Source organism: Falco rusticolus, chromosome 12 (genome assembly GCF_015220075.1).
Source record: "Falco rusticolus isolate bFalRus1 chromosome 12, bFalRus1.pri, whole genome shotgun sequence".
Classification (NCBI taxonomy): domain Eukaryota; kingdom Metazoa; phylum Chordata; class Aves; order Falconiformes; family Falconidae; genus Falco; species Falco rusticolus.
The window spans coordinates 14,308,770-14,329,524 of record NC_051198.1 but is presented as its reverse complement, the minus strand read 5'-3'; the positions used below and the strand labels follow the sequence as shown (position 1 = coordinate 14,329,524).

General features: G+C 40.8%; 1 protein-coding gene across 1 annotated transcript in view; it reads left to right on the top strand.

The window, feature by feature from the left end:
• Positions 1-946: 946 nt before the first annotated feature.
• KCNK5 (potassium two pore domain channel subfamily K member 5) overlaps positions 947-20,755 on the top strand; it is a 36,808-nt gene continuing 16,999 nt past the window's right edge. The window contains exon 1 of the mRNA XM_037405384.1: positions 947-1,319. Coding sequence (XP_037261281.1) covers positions 1,134-1,319 — 186 coding nt within the window. The 5' untranslated portion in view covers positions 947-1,133. The remainder of the gene's footprint in view (positions 1,320-20,755) is intronic.

The window sequence follows — 20,755 nt, the reverse complement described above, 5'->3', positions numbered from 1 at the left end:
TTTAACCCCCTTTCCAGCTTCAAAAGTTGGGTTGCCTTCCTTCGACCTTCAAGTGTGAATGCAGAGGAGCATGCTCTTGTGCGTGGCTGTGAGCAGCTCCTGGGAAAGGCTTCACGAGCAGGGTGAGCTTCAAGACAGATTCAGCCCAGATGGAGTTTTGAGCATCTCATGGAAAATCACTAGCCAGGGTCTGTCCCTCACTCCTGAACTCACAGATACGCGGGCACCCATAGGAACATTTACTGAACGTAGAAAACGCACAAAGAAAGTGAGATGCAATTCGTGCCCTGAGGGATGGGCACCATTTCAGGAAAGGGGGGAAACCTGCCGACAGCCCCCCTTCTTTTCTCCTCAGAGCTCCTGCTAGCCTGCACCCCGCACTTCGCTGGAGCCAGGCAAGCCACAGTTCTCGTTCCACAGCCTTCCAGCGTCGGCAACGAGGAGCTCTGCTGAACCCGGCAACGCGAGGGGAAAAGTACAATAGAATTGAGGGACGCTACCCCTTCTTCCCTTGACTCAAGAAAAATAGAGCGAGGAAAACGCGGCGCCGGGGCCGCCCTGCGCAGGGGGAAGGCGCCCGGGGCCGGGCTCACCTCAGCGGCCCCCACACCCGCTCCCAACGGCCGCGCGGGCAGGGCGGGAAGGGGGGAGCTCGCGGCCCCGCTCCCCCCGCCCCAGGCGGCCCCGCGCGGTGGCGGTGGCCAGACCCAACCGCGGCCCCGCCGCCCCCCGGCGACCGCCCGCCCCTCACCGGGGCGGTGAGACCCGGAGCACCCGGGGGCGCCCCCGCCGGCTTTTCCCCCGGCGGCAGCCCCGCATGCGCGGGCGGCTGGGGGGAGGAAGCGGGAGGGCACCAAATTCAAATCGCTGCTGAGGAGGGAGGGGAGAAAACTGGGGGAAGGAGGCAGCCGCGGGGAGTGGAGCAGAGGAGGGAGGAAAGGAGGGAGGAGGAGGGAGTGGGAGGGGAGCGTGGAAGACTCTAAGGGAACGCGGCAGAGGCCGGGAGAGGAGGCACGGCGCGGAAGGCAGAGCTGTCAGGGGAAGGACAGGGCGGCTTCGGGCACCCACGGCCGCAGCGCGGGGCAGCCGCCCCGGCCCGCCCGCCGCGCTCCACCCGCCTTCCCGCCGGCACCATGGTGGACAGGGGCCCCTTGCTGACCTCGGCCATCATCTTCTACCTGTCCATCGGGGCGGCGATCTTCGAGGTGCTGGAGGAGCCGCACTGGCGCTCGGCTACCGAGGACTACAAGCGGCAGAAGACGGAGCTGCTCAAGCAGTTCCCTTGCCTGGGCCAAGAGGGGCTGGACAAGATCCTGCAGGTACGACGGGCGCCGCCGAGCCGGGGGTGCCGGGCGGTGGCAGCGGCAGGTGCTGCGGGGCCCGCGGAGCGGGAAGCACCGCGGCTCTGGGCGGGCGGGCGGGCCGGCGGGGACGTGCTGCCGCCGGGCCGGAGGGCCAGCCGGCTCCCCGGGAATACTGACCCCAGGTGCGTCCTCACAATGCCCGATGCCTAAAAACTGCCCCTCGAGCGGGAGCGTGGGTATGCCTCTCAACCCGGGCAGGCTGTACCTAATGATAGAGCGGTTAAATGGGGCCGCGCTCCCTCCTCCCCGGCCGCCTCGGTGATGAAGGGGCAGGGGGCTGGCGCGGGTTTTGGCCGGCCGGTCCGGGGGGCTGGCGGGGCTGGCGCCCGCGGTGCGCTCCGCACGGCCGGCGGTTCCCGAACCCCGCAGCCCTGAATGCAGCTCTTGTAGCTCCCGCGGTGGCTTCTTCTGCCTCGATGGATGTTGTGTTATGAGGAAGGCAAGGTGAAATCAAGCGCCTTGGTCATCTTCTGTTTCGTCCGATTTCCCTCCTCTTATTTTTCTTTCTATTTTTTTCATACTAAATACTGAAAATGCCCCTGGGGGTCCGGGTGCGGGTCCCGGAGGTCAGGCGGGGTGACAGGGGGAAAGGCTGAGTGGCTCGACAGAGGGATGTTTGCAACTCTTGTGCTGTTATTTTTACTCTAGGAGAATGACTTTTTTCCAAGCCATAAGGAGTTGATAATCGTCCTATCTTGTTCATCTGCCAGGATGCCTCTTCAAAAGTAATTATTAATCAATAGTATGTATTAAATCGTAGAGCAGTGTAAGCTTGGTTAGTGCCATTTTATGGACGTGGTATCCATTAAAACGTGGTGGCAAGCAATGGCGAACCATGAAAAACCAGGCTGCCCAGATATGTGGGGCTCCAGTGGTAAGAATTAATCATTTGGGAGTTTATTTCAGAGATGTTTATATTGACTGGATCTTCTGGTCATAGTGTTTTGGATTTCTTGTTATTATTTTATTTTTAAATCCACTAAAAGTACTAATATTTCAAAAGACAGAAGACGGGGAAAATGGCTCATTAGTTGTGTAATTGGTGTAATTGATACTGTGCAAGCTTAGAAGACGATATAGTTCTCCATCCTAAGTTTGTGGTTTAAATCGCCTTTCTTCTGTTGGTGGCTGCTTTCTGTCTGCTTCAGATAGCAGAGCTTTCTGGTGGCAGTGTCCTTATAGTTAGCATCTTAGTTTCCTGTTAAATGTGTTTTTGTGGTACACAGTGGAATGGGTGGATGGAGGCTTGAAACTATAAAGGGATGTTGGAAAAAGAAAGACATGCCATCTTTTTTGAGTATGCGTTTACTGTTCCGTAATCTTGCTGAAATCTTACTCTAGGTTATATCCCAAACCTGTTCTAACATCCTTAAGAAAAAAAACTTATTTGGATTGGGATGTGTGTTAAGCCTGGCATACTTAACTTTTTGCAGACATAATGCAGAATCTAGGTTCTGCTCAATTTAGGACAAAATTCATGTTGGTATGAAGGAATTGTTGAGTTTTTGCCCCATGATCCTTATCACAATTAATCCTGAAGTGGCAGAAATATTTTTCTTAAAGTACAAAAGGATAATGAAAAAATATTGGGCAGTTCATTAGAATGGATTGTACAATAGAGTACACAGTAGAATGTGCAATAGGTGCAGAGCCAGTGAGAAGGAAAAAAAAGTAGTAGAAGGCAAACTATGGCCAGATCAAAACGTTTGATTTGAGTATCTCTCTACAGCACAATGTGGAGAGCCTTCCCTCTTCAGTGCATGTTAGCTTCTGGTAATATTCTCATATTCATGTGATTTTTCACCTGATATTTCAGTTTTGCCTCTGCTGCTTCCAATCATACCTTACTTTCCATGTCCAGTCTTGCTGGTCTGATTATCCCTCATATATATTCTGTTGTCATCTTAGGCTCATGTTAGCTAAAATGTAAGTCTTACCTTCCTCTTATTTTGCTCTTGCTGGTAAGTGGAAACTTCACAGCCAGCTTTCTTCCAGACTTGCACTTTTGTTTCTGTTCTTAGTCAACTTCTACGTGAGAAGTGACGGGAAGAAGGCTTACAGAGGAGGATGGCAGGGTGAAATCTAGCCTAGCTGAAGCTAAATGGAGTGGGGGGAATCGTGTAAGGACATAAAGACTTACACTTTACAGCTTACTATGGAATTATCAGAAACAGGCTTTGTAGCTGTCCTTTTGCAGCCACTATCCATGCTGCTTCTGTTGGGTTCTGCTGAATCTTTAAAACATTACTAACATCTGTTGTCTTTCGGCAATTCCTGATCATCCTGTTCTCATATTAAACCTCCAAATTTATTCTCTTACAATCCAGAATATTGTTGACTTGAAAAACGTGCATTCCCCACCCACCCCCAACCCCTGTTTTGTTCCTCTGACCTTCCGTGTCTGGCCTCTTCCATGGACTCTCTGAACTTGTTCTTGAGATTTTGCATGATTTGACTAATTTCTCTGCTCTTCTCCTTTTTTTTTTTTTTTTTTTTCCAAAATGGCCTTCAGTCTTCATCTTGGAGCCTTTTCTCTCACTCTGCCTGCAGTCTCCACTGATGCTCATGTGACTCTACTGAGCCACACTGAGCTTTGCTATTAGTTCACTGGTACTTTTTAATATTCCCATTTAAAACACACTGGATAAAGTTCTTCAAGAAATATCACCAACTGTAGAATTTTAAATGGTTGTTAGTAATATGCAAGAATGCCAAGAAATGTTCAAGTTGTACTAACAATACCAATTTTGTTTCCAGAAGCAGCCTGGAAGGTGACAAGGACTGAGTTATTCAGAGACCGATCTCTCTGCTGCCCTTGTTCCCCACCCAGGTTAGCTCGTGTGTTCATCTGAGCCTAAAGTTAGCTGTAAGCATGATGGAAACTCTGTGTGGAATGGCTACACAGTTAGATCTGTAGCGTGATCTTAAGCACTTAAAAAGACAAGTAGGTTATCAGCACAGATTCTCAATTCACATACAGACTAGTATCTCTGTACCAACAGTTTAAGTGATTATTAAGTGGGCTGTATTAGGTCAAATACTGTCTAAAGTTTATATTCTGTAATAAAGATTTCACAATGTGTTACTAGAAATACACTGCAATAAATGTTTATCTAAATGTGTTTAACATACTTTCAGAAAACTCACAAGCTGAGTATTGTAGGATATGCTAAAGAGTGAAAGCCTTTTTCCCCAGTTCTGAGAAATACCTAAAATAAAGTTGTTTAAAAACAGCTTTTAGAAATCTCTTATGTGAAGAATCTATTTGTTTTTTATTATTGTAAGTACCCTATTACTGATCATAACTATAAGAGGTAAAGAAAGTGCTTAAACTCTTTGTGGAGTAATACTACGTAGACCCTGATTTTAAAAGTGACTCACTCTGGACAGTGTATGGGCTGGTTGCTGCCTGCCCATGCTCTTCTGGGTAAAGCTGATTGCTCAAATAAAAATGTTGCAGAGATGCTTCACGTGACAATTTATGTAGGCCTCCAAAGACTCTCAACCACAACCATGTATTGACACAAGGAACCGTGTAATCTCTCATCACTGCATACAATTACCTTGGAATAGAAATGTCTTGTAACACTGTAGACTATCTGCAAACATAAACACTTAATCGTTATGTAATTGTGCCATATTTATCAGCATTGTAGAATCTTAAAAGTAGTGTAACACATCTGTCTGTTGATAAAATTCTATGGCTTGTCCTTGCTACTTGCTGCTGTGGCTCAAAGTCCTGGGCTCCTTTAGGAAGGGGCAGCAGGCATAGATCTACAGTGATGACACCTTTGCCTACCCTGCTGTAGGAATGAGTTTTGGAGACTGAAGCCAAATATAAAGCAATTCAGTAATTTCTCTCTTCTGCAGTTCCTTACTTTTACTCTTTATTGCTCCATCCTGATTGTGAAACATCAGCTTAATGATAAAGGAGCTATTCATGCAAGGAGGAGTCCTTTTGACCCTCGTGTCACTATTCACATGAGCAAAGGTTTGCCAACACTATGCCACATCTTAGTTCCTGGGAAATCTCTTTTACTGGCCCACTGCAGTCATAAAAAAATTAAATGCTTCCCATTGATAAACATCAAGGCTGGTCAAAAGAAAGGGGAGGATGTGAAAATTAGTTAAAATGGTTACTTTGAAAACAGCAATAAAATGAGAAGAGAAACTACTGGCTCTGTTCAGGAGAAGCAGACAAACATACTGGGTATGAGAAAAAATAATTGAGGTCTTTATTTGAAAAGGGTGCAAGACTCTTAACAGGCCTGAGAGACAACTTAAGAAACCTAAACGTTTAGACCTAAAGCCCAGTGCTGTGAACAAACATTTAGAAGACTTCTAAGGAGAGCTTCTGCCGGGATATACATGGCATGCAGGAGGTTTATGCTAAAGGAAGTGAGTCAAGTGGCTTAATAGCAGTTTCTCCCCTCAGTTTTTCGAAGTCAGGGTGTCTACTCACAAACACTGGCAGGTGCATTTACAGGATTTTGGGTTGTGTTTGAGGATGCTGAAGTTTGCTTCTACATTTGTTGATTCTTGGAATTTTTAAAGTTACATTATAAAACTGACAAATATTCTCTGAGCGCTGTTCCCTATAATGCTTTACTTCCAAGCTACTACCTCAAGGTTTAATTCTGCAGTACTCTTGAGTATGCAGATTATAGTTTTCTGAAACACTTGAGCTAGGTTTTAAATGCTTTTAATTAGTTCAACATTTAATAAAGAGATTATGGCTTTTACTTATGTTTTGTAGAGTGATTTGTTTTCCAACCTAAAGTTAATAGGGGCATATTTTTCGTAATCTTTCCTTTCCCTTGTGTTCTACTTTAGGAGTTGTGTAAATGAGGTTCTAGACTACTAGGGGTTGGTTGGTTGGCCTTTAACTTCCTGATTTAATGTGGGGGAGACAAAGAGGAGACCAAATTCCTTAGCTGGAATGCCAGATGAGCTGTCTCTTTCAAGACTAAGACTTTTGCATGGGCTGAACCAAGTAAAGCTGAGCAGCTATTGGACAAGGACAAGTGGCTGCCAATAGAAAATCTTTAACTGTAAAGTTGTCAAGTACATGCAATACCACTCATATAAAAACTTGACAGCACAAATTAAAGCTTATGCCTGAGAAATAGGCATTGCTAGATTTGTCAGATGTGTATCTCCAATTATGCACTCTCTAAATTCAGCAGGGATGAACTGAGATGAAAAGGTAGGACTGCTGGCCACAGTTCTCTGTGACATCTCAGACTATGAATTATGGATATTGCTACTGTAAGCATTAGGAGAAAAAAAAATTGAGCTCAGGCAGTAATACGTTACTCCACAGCTTTTTTCTGTGTGTTTCTACATGCAAAATCAAATGTAAGCAGGCTGTTGTGTTGTGGTTTCCTCCCCCCTTTTCCCCTGTTTAACCATTACATTGTTTAAACTTTCTTGGAACATAGTTAAACAAAGCTGTTAGTGCATACACTGCAACTCTCTGCTGATGGAGCAATAGCAATCGATCAGAAGTTTTACTTTTCCTGCTATGGCTTTTCCTTTTTCCTGCTATGGGCTTAATCCTTGAGTGCTTGTGGTATGTTTTGCTTCTGTTACTTTAGGACAGAATGTTTGTATTGCCTGACATGTTACCTTTTGCTGCTAGGTGTGTTTTCTGGCAAGCTCTGCTCTAGATATCATGGTATTCAAGAAAATCTGCAGGTTATCAGCAGCTTGTCCTAAAAGATATTGGAACCCCTGTTTTGGTTCATACTATATATATGGCAAGATGTTTTCTGTAGCGTAATGATGACTTTGTACAGATTTCCTTTTTTTAAAAAATTTTTTTGCTATTAATACTGATTAAACAAAATGAGTTGTTTAGCTTTTTCTCTGAATGCTGTTGACCTTCAGAGCAATCACATTTCATACTGGTACTGCAAGTAGACGTCAACATAGTAACATACAATCAGAAACAAGCTGGATTGCAAGTGGCAGTCAATAGTCTGATTAGAAGGGGAGCAAGTGAGAATGGTTTTGCTCTTTGGTGCTATAGACTTGCTGATGACAGTGCCTGTACTTGTAGGGATTTTATTTTTTGCTGACTATTGTATGATCCCATGGATTGATTGCCTATAAGCAAGTAGTTAAATTTCTTCATGGAGTATGTCTCTAGGTTTTTTTCAGTCTTAAATGAGTACAGCTCATAAACCCTGAGTCTGCTCTGTAGTATGAAACAAAACACGGTAACAGGACAACTGGAAGAGTTGTACTCTTCATCTAAATTAAAATCCCACTGTGATCACACCTGAAGCTCTCTACAGTGCTACAGATGTCCTCTGGAGACCCACACTTAGAGGCATATTGAATCCTTAAAATATAGCATGCAGTATGCACTTTGCATTTTTACTAGCTCTCTTTATTGAAGGGTTGGCTTAGGCTTGAAGGTGTAGCTTACCTTCCTTTATTTCCTGTCTTCGTTCTGATTCAGCAGCACTGGTAGTTCTTGTGTTACTAGATTTTTTCTTTAAAACACCAAGTTATCTAGCAGGCAACTTCAGACTGGCAGTTTGTTTTCTGTGTCAACACATCTTATTTTATTATGTCTTTATATTAGAGTTCTTAGATATTACTGTGTTAGTTATATACTTATCAACATTTTAATTGTAGGCAAGAGAGACCCCTCCTAGGCATGCCTTGCCCTAGCATCTCTATTTATATCAAATCAGTAAAGGAGTTATAATTTCTTTCCTTCCTTCCTCTCTCCTTCTTTCTTTCCTCCTTTTGCATTGTTTTGGGTGAACTCTTGTGGATCACAGGCACTGTTAGGTGCAAAGTAGCTTCTGGAATGTTTTAAACTCAAACAGTGTTTAAAGCTGTTTTCTTAAGAGGACTAAGTGATGAAAAGGGAGTAGGAAACTAGTAATAGGCCGTATATCGTAGCCTCTGTTGAATCTGAAATAGAGTTCCTTTTCTAACAATATGCATCTCTGTAGTGTTTCTTGTGATTTAACCCCTGTTGTGGGATGAATTGCTACAGATCAGCCCATCTGTAGGACTATAGTTCTGCCTTAATGAAAAAGTAGATGCAGATCATGAATGAGTCAACTGGCAAATACTAAATTGACTGTTTTGTGCCGGCATCTTACAGATATTGTGTATGCAGGTTCCAACTGCTGAGAAACAAAAACCATACCTGTGTGTCTCTTTTGAGGTTGCAACAGGTGCAAAAAAGTCTAGTTGGACCTATCGCAGGTCTCTGAACTCTGATTCTTCTTAACAACAAAGCTGTCAGTTATTTAACATTAGTTTGGACTTGAAAGTAAGTCATAAGATTGTCAGATAATGGCAGCTAATGAGTGGTAGCTAATGGAACTTGAAGATAATTCTGCAAAGGGTTGTGATAGTCCTAAGGTGGAAAGCATACTCAGATATGATACAATATTTTTGGTGGCTTGGCTAAAATATAAAATTAATTAGTGATGACTTGTGTGTGTGATCTCCAAACGCTCATACTTCTGTTCCTTTTTTCTACTCCCAACTTACTCCAAGGGAGTAAAAAAGCTTTGAAGGAAAGTTGCTCAAGAAGCACGTGTGGTCCCATGCTAGAGAAACAGCAGCTGTATGTTTGTTCTGGCCTATGAGTGAAGTGAGGCAGCTGAGTCTCCTCCAGGCACCAAAGAAACAGGGGAGGTGTTTGGAGCCAAGCAGCTGTATAAAGAGAGGGGGTCTAATCAAGCTCACTGGAGGTAACCAACTTCTCCCTTGGCTTGTGTTGAATAAGTCTGGCTGGAGCCCTCAACTTACTGCATGCTCAGCTGTTACAGTTGCTGCTAACCAGCTTCACAGACTGTAATGCAAATATGTTAAAATCAAGTTAGATAGCTGAACTATGATAACTTGCCAGTGAAGTTAGAATTTCAACCTTCAGGTATGTGTAAGTGGTATGTATGTGACCAGAATATCAGAGGGCAGTTCTGTAGTCAACGCTTGCCTTGTTGGCACAAGCGTTTTTGAAGGGCACTGGGGTTTATGCTTAGAAAGTCATTCACTCTTACTCGTATTAGTGCACTCTGAAGGCTTTCCACCTGTGCCCTATCAATTTGCCTTTTAAAAATAATAGTTGTATGTTTCCGACAATTTTATTTTCAACTTTTGGGGTGGAGGGCAATAGAAAGGAGAGAAAGAATAAAAAACTTCGAAGTTGCTTCTGTTGTAGCAGCAAAGCTCGTAGCTAACTTTATTGTGTCTCTATGTGATTCGTTACAGTAATACTAGATTTTCAAGGTAGTATCTTAGCTGGATGTGACTATAAGATAACTGTGCTTTTTCATGAAATTGCTATGTAGTCTTTGCAAGATCCTAAAGCTGTCAACTTGATTAATGAAATGAACATAGATGTCTTTATCTTACATTTAAAAGAAGTAAAATATAGTTCACACTCTGACAGTGCCTTGCTTTTATTTGCATGTGTTTTAAGAATGCTTGCTTAGTTCTGCTACAATGAGGCAGTTGGTTATTTGGACAGATGTCCCCACAGCTGGCTGCTTGTTGTTTTGTAGTGGAGGAACTCTGCAATAAAATAGTTTCACACCAGGCATTGACCTAGGTGCTTTCAGCTGAATTCTGTGCACCTTTCTTAGGAAAACAGTCTCGCTTATTTGAGGTAACTGCTGCTTTTCTGTGGTTTTGATGACTATCTTGTATGCCGAGCAGCTTTAAAGCATGAGGGTTCTCTACTTAGCAATGTGCAAGTGCTTCCTCTGTCTCAGCTTGTAAGATAATAGATGCCTGCTGAGTGGTTAGAGGTGGCAGTTGCAGGAAATCCAGGCTAGGAAGGAAAAGATGTAACAAATGTGAGGCAGTAGCTACAGTGCTTCTGTCAGCTGATCCTTCTTCCCTTCAATGTAGTAGCAAGAAGATAGCAAAGTGGTTTGGCTTTCTACATCGTCAGGGATGGGACAGTTGAGAAGTGGCAAACAGGGCACAGGGTGTGTTAATTACCTGCCGCGTGTCAATGTTGTACATTACTCTTTGCCTTCAACTTGTCTGGTGTTACATGCTTAGGAGTGACCTGCAAATACACGGGAAACTATGAATCTGTAAGTGTGCATGGTTTGATAGTCTTAAATTTGAAATATTTTTCAGTTGACTACACTTGCTTTTTCACTTATTCAAAACACTTTCTACAGGATACATGCAATGACTTGTTTAGCATTGGTTCTTGCCCAGGAACTAAATGTGATATGGGACTGAAGAGATTACTGAAGAATTACTGAAGCAGTATGTGCTTTGGTTTTTATCAATGTTACTGATTGGAAGCTGTCTTGGGAAGAAAGCCCCTTCTGTGTACTTCGTGGTATAGTGTTGAACATAGTAGAATAGCGGAAGATTGTGTTCCCGTGTACATGTTGTGTGTGTGGTTTTTAATGTTATACTTATTCCAGCAAAAATGGGGTCTGTGCCTATACTGACACAACTGTGTTTTAAGAAATATTCTTATGCATAGGCAGCTCTTACCAGCAAACTGATGCTATTGCCAGTCTAGCTCACTCACCTAGCAGAAGAAACAAGATAGACTAGGCAAGTTATGCTGTTACAGGTCTGAGAGTGTCTAGATCAGACTTTTTCCCAGTGTGCTTATCTCTGTTACTGATTGCGCTTCTTTCTATCCTGCCATAACTGTGCTCACAGATCTCTGCATCTATATTTGAAAAGATTTTTCCAGAGCAGCCTCTTCTCCTTCCCCAGTCCTCCTTAAAGATCAGTCTTGAGCTAATATAGTGTTGAAGGGATTTGTAGTAACATTAAAAAAAAAAAAAAGTTTCAGGTTAAGCCCTTGATAAAGCAAAATACATAGTAGCCAAAATTTCAAAGCAAATATAGTGTCTGTGGCAGGTTTTCCCCCCTTATTATTCCTCTTAACATAAACCCATCACCTCAAACCCATCACCATTCATACCAAGCATCCTGTCCATGTTGACATTGGAAGCATGCCTTGCTTTGCCTCCTCCTCCTGCTATGTGATGGACTGATACAGGGAGAGAGACTAGTGTGGTTGAGGTTATGTAAAGTTTTTGGTTGACCCTGGAAACTTTTGTTGTTTTTAGCTTAACAAGGTGAGTGTAGTTAACAGAGAGTTAATAGCCAGCAGCATGACTCTTACTCGCTCCTGTTCTGTGGTTCAAAAGTCTACTTGATTAACAATGTTGTTATGCTTAGTACTTTGCTCCACCCAAGTCTGATCACTCTCAGTTTTGTTTCATTGATTTGATGCTGTTGGGACAGATCAGAATTTTATTCTAGCATGTCTAAGTTCAGTGAACTGTCAGACAAGTAGAAATTGTTTTACCAGGACCTGCTTGCCTTCTCTGTTTTTCTGTTTGCTTCTTGGGGTTCTTTTAATTCTTTCTCCTTAAAATAGGTTGTTAAATAGGAAATGAGATGTGTGATGGCTTCAGAGGAGCAATACTTTTAATATTTATTGAAATTTGGGGGTGAAATAAAAAAATGCTTGTGAAACCAAAAGCCTATATAATAACATTTTGGTCCTAGCTACTAAGAAACAAACTCCAAGCAGTTTTTAGGGTGTTCTAACCAAGTGACTTTCTGGAAATGTTATAATCTGAAGCATGTTTTTCGGCATGGCTATAAATGGGAGAAAGCATAATGTGCTGCTTCATGCAACGTTACTTTATGCTGCAATTCATTCACCGAGTTGAAAAGCTTATTTAGGCCTCTGTAAGCAGAGTTGTCAGGCTTGGGTCACTGGTGTTTTGACTTGTCCTAATGAACTATTCTTACACGCTGAAAACATGGGGGGCAGGGGGGAAGCTTCTTTTTAAACTCGGCTTCCTCTTTTACTTTTCTTGTGTAGTATCAAGGCTTCTCTGTCCATATATTCCAGTTTATACCATTTTATGGATGGGTGAGAATCTGCAAAGATAAAATAGATTGCTGGGTTGCTGCTCAGATCTTGAGGCCTTGTTTGAATAAGTGGGGGGAAAAAAATTGCAACACTTCAAAGATACAGTCCAACCCCTCCCCATCTAGGAAATCAATCTCAGTAAACTATTTTTATTGACACTAGGATTGTTTTGGTTCAATTTAAATCTACTTAAATCAATTGCAGCTAAACTGAAATGTATTATTTTGGAAACTGCTACATGGGTTAGCATATGCTTATGCAATAGGTACCAACTCTGTTGCAATAGTCTCATGTAAACACTGGTTCTAACCCTGCCTAACATAGGTCACCAACTGGTGTGAGGGCTTGATTAAATTCTTGACTCTTCTGCTTCCACTTTCTTATCTCTAAAATGGGGACAACAGCATTTTCCAAAGCCCTTTTAAAGGGGAGTTGGCTACATTAGTCACCATGTATGTATTCAGATAGGAAGGAAGCCTAATCTGCTATTATAGATTATTTCAACTACTTAATTTCAGCTGATGCAATGTAAAAGTTGAAATACTTTTTTTTAATTTTTTTTTAACAATCAAGGAAAAGTGTGTTATTAGCATATTGGCACAGAAGCCCTCAAATTTAAGCTGTATTAATGAAAGCTATGAAGTCTGATAGGTTTTATTTCTGAATGAGAGTAATCTGAGGCCAAAAAGAAGTTGGGACACTCAGCATCTGCAGAACAGCTGCAGTTCTCATGCAGCAGTAACCTTTAGTTAATTTGTCTTCAAAACATGTCTATGTGGAACTTGGGAAAGTGAAAAGGAAACGGTTCTATAATTGCATTAATCACAAGAGCAAGGGAATGCTGGTAAAGCACTGAATATGCTTTTCATCAAAATAGTTTATTAGCTAGTTCATTAAACTGGAATCTAGTCCTAAAATTAATAGGGGAAAAAATCCATATCAGCTGTTAAATTCTGTGGCAATGATCTGTCAAAGAAGCCAACTGCCTCTTCAAAACTGTTGCTGTTTACATCCATTGCGCATAAATGGAAAGGAGAAATAAAGTTAAGCAGCATTAGTTCATTCAAACACAGGATCTTTATGTATCACAGATAGGTAAGCTTCAGTGTTCAATTTTGCAATGACAAAATAGTTCCAGTTAACTAATTTGCTGAATTATGAGTTTCGCATTATTTTACTCTGCAGAAAGCCACAAAAAGGAAATAACCTTGTTGATCTCTTTCCATTAATACCCCTCACATTGTTTGTCCTATGAGTTATGACTTATAGGAAAATTAACTGTCCATGCTATACATCATACACAAGCAAGTCTTAAACAGTGCATGCTGTAAAAATATTGACATGCCTCCAAGAGGTTAATATCCCTACAAGTTAGAACTTTTTTTCCAGAGGAAACAGTAACATCTATTTGTACTGCAGAATGGAAGTAGACCTCCATGTGTTCAAATGATTTTTTACAAAAAAAAAATTATTGGGCTCATACCACCAGTGTCTCTCTTGACTGCACATTTCATCCTAAAATAGAATCTATCCCAAAACTTGGGGATTTATTGCAGAATTAATTCATTCTTGCATTACACTAGTTTAGCCTTGGTCATCTTTTTCACACGTTTGGGCTGGGAGGTCACTAATAAAGCATGCTGTTAGCTAGTTATTATGACGAAGAGAAGGTTAGCAGCAGGACAGCAAGGGTAGTTAGGTATCAAGGGGAAACTTAATCATTCAACTGTAATGGTTACTTTGCCAAAACCCCTCAAAATTCACCATGTAGCAGCTTACAACTTGATTTCTGATCACACGGTGGCTTTTAAGTTCTGTGCTTTCTCTTAGGGGCTTGATTTAATTTCTAAGAATGAAGACTACTGATGTAGACACATCATTATTACACACTAAAGTACAGAAACAGCAATAAATATTTCCAAAGACCTGACTACTCAACAGTTTTTCTGTCAAGTCACGTGAGCAATGCTGGCTTGGTCTCAATTTGCCTTGGTAAGGAAGAAGGGACATGTGCTTAGGTCCAACTTTGTTCAGGCTGAACATCCTTCTGTGGCCTTATTCTTGAATTTACTGCTTGAAAACTGAAGCCTCAGACTTGGGGCATTCCTTTCAGTAGAGGCAGTTTGGGAAAGCAATGCGGAGTTTCCATGAGAATGGAGGAAAAGGCAAGACACAGAACTTGTTGCAGACTGTGAAATCAATAAGCATTATCCAAAGCCCAGGTGGGCAGAGTACAACAGGTTTCCATAAACACACAGGTACACAATGTGAGGACTTTTTAGAAAACGCTTAATGTGTGTTTTGACTGAAAATTTCTCAAACTGCCTATTTTTAACACTGTTTTGTAAAATAGAAGTTCATGATGGAAAGGTGCGAGGGTAAATGTAACTTCTGCTTAGCTTTTTACAAAATGAAAGAACAAAGGCCCTACCCTTCTTTGTGGCTTCCCGCCCCACCCCAAGTTGTGTAGTGTTTCTGCTGCAACCCTTGATTAGTTTCTATTATCAGCTGTAATATTTTCATGCAAAATTTGCTTAATTTGAAGAAAATTACTTTTGTATTATGTCTGTATCTGTAGACTTAACAGCCATCTGTAAACCTTTAGTAGAACAGCACTTTGTACAAGTAACGACTGCAGATTATCATTACAAAATCACTAATGTTGACTTGTACTTCTCTTAAATGTGGCCTTAAGATAAGGCTTCATAAAATCAGTAGGGCAATGTGTAGGCTTTGTAGAACCACTAGTGTACTCAGTAAAGGAAATGACGTATATTTTTTGATGCTGGAGCCATATTTTAGGATCTTTTGACACTCTCGTTAGAAGTCTAACAGGAAAACATATAAATCGAGCTGGTGCTGCAAAAGTTTTCAGTGTTCTATTTATCAGTACAGTTGTTTCTGTTTTACTCTTCAGCATTTATCTCTCACCTACTCTGCATCATGTCAGTCCTTGAGGAAGAACTTCATGCCTTTGGATGGTGCCACAGAAAATGCTGAAATTGTTTCTGGTTTCTCACTTCTGTCTGAAAAACTCCTCTCTAGTAAGGGGATTTTCCTGTAGAACAATAATATGCTCCCCAATGCATTATAATTGTAATATATATTTTGGATCCAAAATACTACCTGTAACGCCACACTGTAGAAATATTTACATTAAGCTAAATCAATCACTTAAGTTGGGTCTTGGTTTAGACAGTGAGGTTCATCTACGCTACCATGCTGAATGCTTTGATTAAAAACTATTGCATAGGTTAAGAACCTTTTTTAATTTACAGTTTAATTTTACTCATGCTCAGGTTTTTTTTGTTTTGTTCTTATACCAACACTGTGTTTTGATTTAAATGGCTTTTGTTTGTGGTCTTGCATTGTAGTTTCTGATGCAATACAAAAGAAAGCAATGCTGTTCCATGTCAGCCTTTATTTTTGCAGAAACTGTAGAAAACGTGCCAGCTGAGTTTCACCAGTGCTTTGCAGAATGACAGCAAGATGTCAGGAAAGGGGTTCCAAGCATATAGCTGTTCCTTTAAGTTCTCCTTTCCTTTTCATTAATGTGCTTCTGTTGTTGAGATGCCTAAACTGTATGACTGGACTGATCAGACGTAATGGAAAAAATGTATTCCCCTTCCATTACTGCTGTAGGGTATAATACCACTTCTATGTCAAGAGGATAGGAAAGGAGAGGCAGAATAAGTTGCAGTGGGTGTCTAGGACATCTTAAAGCTGACTTTAAAACCACCCAGTTTTTGAAACATGGTTCTTCATTAAGATATGTTATCCTTGCAACTACAGCAGTAATGATTTAGTGTACAATTGGCCAGGACTGTTTGCAGGCCTCTCAAATCAGCTAAGCAATACATGTTTGAAAAAGGTGTTTATATGTTGAAGGCATGTCAAGGTCTGTAATATCACAAGATTTACAGGGTGCCCAAGTACATAGGTAATATGAATGAAAAGCCTGGTGCCGTCCTTGCTAATTGAAGTGATGCCAGTAAATTGCTCTACAAGATACAGCCAGTGTGCCCACTGATTGCTGTTCTAAGCTCACAGCACTGCTAGGGCTTATCACTAACCATGTGCTACCTGTACAAGACCTTATCTTTTCTAAATAATATTGATGACAAAACCTATATTGCTTTCAAGGGCAAGAAGGTCCGCTTCCAAGATACAGAAGTTCTGGAACTCTCCTCTTAACTTCAGGCTAATTGAAGGAGAGATTCAGTTCATAGCATAGGCTGAAGGAGGAAATTATGAAAACTAGATAAATATTAAGCTGTATTTTGCTAGCCTGTTATTTCTTGTGGAAGTATATAATTCAGGTAAATCACATGGGTTTACAGTGGTTCATTTTTACAGACAGGCATTGTCTGTTGTTAAATCAAGACCCTTCCCTGGAACTACTGTTTTTCTATTAATTTTCAGATAATACAGAAGTTGGGAAGCTAGGAGGGTTAAGTGGTACATTTGTTCCCTTCCCACTTGTTTGTCTCTCAGGAGGTAATTCTCTTGTCCTGTCAATGTTGATTACTTCCCAGGATATTTTCCCTTAACTTTTAAACCCTCAGCCATTGTTCTCCATGCCAAGGGACAAAAAAAAACCCACCCAAAACCACCCACCCAACCAAAAAAAAACCCAAACCCCCTCCTGCCACCAAACAAAACAACAAAAAAAAACAATAAAAAGCAAATTTAAAAAAAAACCCAAACACCAAAAAACCAAAACCCAAAACCAAACCAAACAAACAAAAAAACCAAAAAAGAGTGTACTTGCATCTTGGGAAGCATCATGTCCTCAGGCAAGCTCTCTCAATTAGGTTTATTACTCAGCTGTAACTTTCCATGTAAACCTCAAAAATACCAATACATTTTGTGAAGTTTGTGTTCACCCTGGTGGGAATGAAGAGGTGATGGTGCTAGTTACCGGTGCCAATTGAGCAGGTAACCTGCTCAATTATAGCAATACTAAGGCTCTGTTTCTGCAAGTAGAAGCAGCCCTGAAGATTTGCTGTAGCTAGAGTAGAATTCATTACAGTGGTCAGCATTTACATCTATATGAACTACTAAAATAGTCAGAACATGAACGTCTGGCTTTAACTGGGGAGAGGGGGAAGCAGGGGAAAGGAGGAGAGAAGAATATTCAATATATCTAATGTTAGCACTGCAGAAGTGCCCAAGATACTTATTCTCACTTCTGAATCCTGTTTCATCCTGCTCATGCTTTGACTAATTCTGATCATCTTTCCAAGCAGGGAATAGCTGGCACAATTATTTACCTTTTCTATTTCCAAAGAATAATGTGGAAGTAATTTGACTGTAGACTCACAAATTGTTTCCACTGGACTGTGTCCTGAGGGCTCCAGACTCATAAATATTAGCCACAATTAAATTTTTATGAGTCTTTCAGGTTCAAGTAAGTACAAAGTTGGTTCTTAACATCTCCTCTAAATTCAATATTTATTGCATGGGCTTCAGATAACAAGCTAAAACCAGGGCATAGCATGTATCTTCTAATTCTACACGTAAAAACCCTCATTCCCCTTTTTGTCTCTGACTGATTAGAGCTATTCCTGGTTAATAAACTAAGACTGTGCTTGAAGAGCATGATTTGTTCTGCCCAATATGGGTTAATTAACAGATTGCCTTTCTAAAGGATCACTTAGTCTGGTTAAACTGTAATTGAAAAACAAGAAAACAAATGGACAAAAAAGACTGAAATAACAAGTGTTCCTATTTGTGACAATTGTGCATTCTCTACCCTCGTTCTTTAAAAGAACACAGTGGCAAGAAGAGATGCTTGTGCCTGTAGTACTGTCTTCAGGGAGAATGCTGTTTGCAGGTTAAACAAGCTATTTCCTCTCTTCACTGGATTGTCAGTGTCAGCAGTTATGGATTAAGAAAGCTTTATGCTTGGTCCCTGTTACAAATTTATCATTTTAATATTGCTCCCACACTCACATTGCACTTGCAAAATGATAAAGCAAAACCCAGGAGAGAAAAACCGAAATGCCCAGACTTCTTTAGATTTTCACTTTGTTCTTTTTGAGACTCAGTCCACTGATGAGCTCCCTGCATTAACATGCATAATTGGTGATGTGTTAAAATAATGATGGCAGAGCAGGGAAAAACGTGCTGTCATCAGTGCTTGGGAGAAGAGGCGGAGAAACTCCTTTCCACTTAGCAGAATAGATAGAATGTCCCTTCTGCGGGGTTAGGATGGATTTTTAGGCCAGTAACTTAATAAAGGTAGGGACTTGTGATGGTATTATCTCTTCAGTTTTATTTATAATGGCACTGCATCCAAATGGAAGTGCTTTTGAATCACAACATTTTCTGAAGTCCTGGAATCTGTATGCAGTAGTACATTAACATATAGCAAGGATGCTCTTATTTAAATCCTCTTTGTATATACAGGTTATTCTGCGATTTGGTAGTGTGAATTTTAAAAAGAACACCTAATGTGATATACGTTAAGGTGTGAATTCATTGGTTTATCCAACAAATTGTCTCTTGCACAGAGGTATCTTAGAGCTCACTGTTGATGAGCTGTTGCAGCTTGCTTTGGGATATTTCTGTGTTCTTCCTCAGTTCTGAGCACCTAAATAAGCCTCAGATGAAGCTTCCTCAGAGCTACACTAAATAGGGAATATTTTCCAGCATAAAAGTATGTGTGTAGGGTTAAGATATGAATGCTTTCTAGTCTCTCTTCAAGCTCAGTCATGTTCTTTGAAGGACACACACAGGTTTTCTTTACAGCAGAGTTACACAGTTATTTAGTCGACGGCGTTTTCCTTCTGCTGAAGACCACTTCCGTGTTTGGTAGTATCTTGTATGCCTGACAGTGTTTAGTGCTGTGATCTTCAGGTATTTTAACTAAACAGCCTGTTCTACTTCCCTGGCTAATCAGTAAATGCAAACGAATCTGCAGCTCTAATCCGTGGCTTTCTTCATAGCATGTATTTAATTACTTTCATTAGAATCTGGCTTCAAAGTCCAGTACAAGACAATGTATCCCACTCTGTGCTTTTACCAGCTAACAAAACTAGCAAGGCTGCTTTAAAAGCAAAAGTGCTAGGAAAATGAATTCTAGGAACAGAAGTTTTGCCAATACTAAAAAAAATAATAATTAAAAAAATCAATAAAAAATTGTGACAATATGGCCTAATGAAGAAATCAAGACCACAATGTGTGTAAAAAGCCCTCTGGGTGTGCTAAATTAACAGACACAAACGATGTCTGGTTTGCTGTCCTGTTACATAACAAAACTATGCAAAGTGAAAACCAGGCATGTATTTACGTGCATTCTTTATATATCAGGCTTAGATGTAGGGACAGCTCTGTATAAGTGGCATGTGCTGGAGGCTCTATTAGGTAAGAAAAGGTATGCTTAGATGGAGGTCCAAGTTGCTGACAGACCAAAGTTAAGTGTAATGAAGGGAAAGCAATAGAGTGTCTTGGCTCTTTAGTTCATTTATGCATTGAGAAGCACTGTTGCATGAATAGAATGAAACACTGAGAAGTTGCTTGGGTAAATGAAGAATCAACAAGTTTAGCTAACCTTTCTCTGCAGAGCAAGTTCAGACTTGTTCTATAACCTTTTGGATAAAATGTGGTATCTACAGTGCATGTGACCTATACATATACTTTTCTATTTTGTATGCTAAGGTACTGGTGGATCATTTAAAGTCACTTTTAGCAAATTTAAATAAGTTTTTTGTAATTGCCTTATTAAGAAAAAAAACAACCACTGCACAACAAAAAAAAACCAAAAAAGCCCACTGACATGTTGAAGCAGTTAAAAGGAATTGTTTAGGAGAACTTAAAGCTTGTCCTTTCTCTGAAGACTGTGGAAAACTGACAAGATAACATTCTGTCAGCTGTATCGGTAGGAGTGTGAAAATACCATCTCATTCTGGATTAAATCTTGCTGTTGTTGGAAAGAAAACCCTCCCCTAAAGTATGTAAACCCATATTTTGCCAAGATTTTTTTTCCCAAGTGGGAATTTTCAAAAGTTTGTGCTTTGATAGGAACTATATTTTAAGACTAAAACGTTGATTGAAAATGCAAAATATGTTTTTACTTGCAATAACCCTTACAATGCACTTTATAAAATGGTTGATCATGACAGCAAGGTGGAAAAATTCCCATGTGATATGTATTTGATCTATGTAGGAATGTAAACACTGGGATTAACGCTTGCTTTCCAGGGTTTGATTTTTGTCCCAGTTCAATTCATAGGTAAGGGGGAAGGAAACCTGCATACACATATTGATATCTCTAGCTTTTCAGGTAATGTTCATGTATGCTTTTGGTTAGGTTTATTATTTACAACAGTCAACACCAAGCATGAGGCTTGTGGGGTTTTTATTCTTTTAGAAGTGAAAATTAACATTATTGCCTCAATGACCACTTCCTATTTTTTGCCTCAGTTTCAACTTTGGCCTTGTGGTAGGTGGCCACTGGATATAACCCCATTGTGGTCTTGGAAAC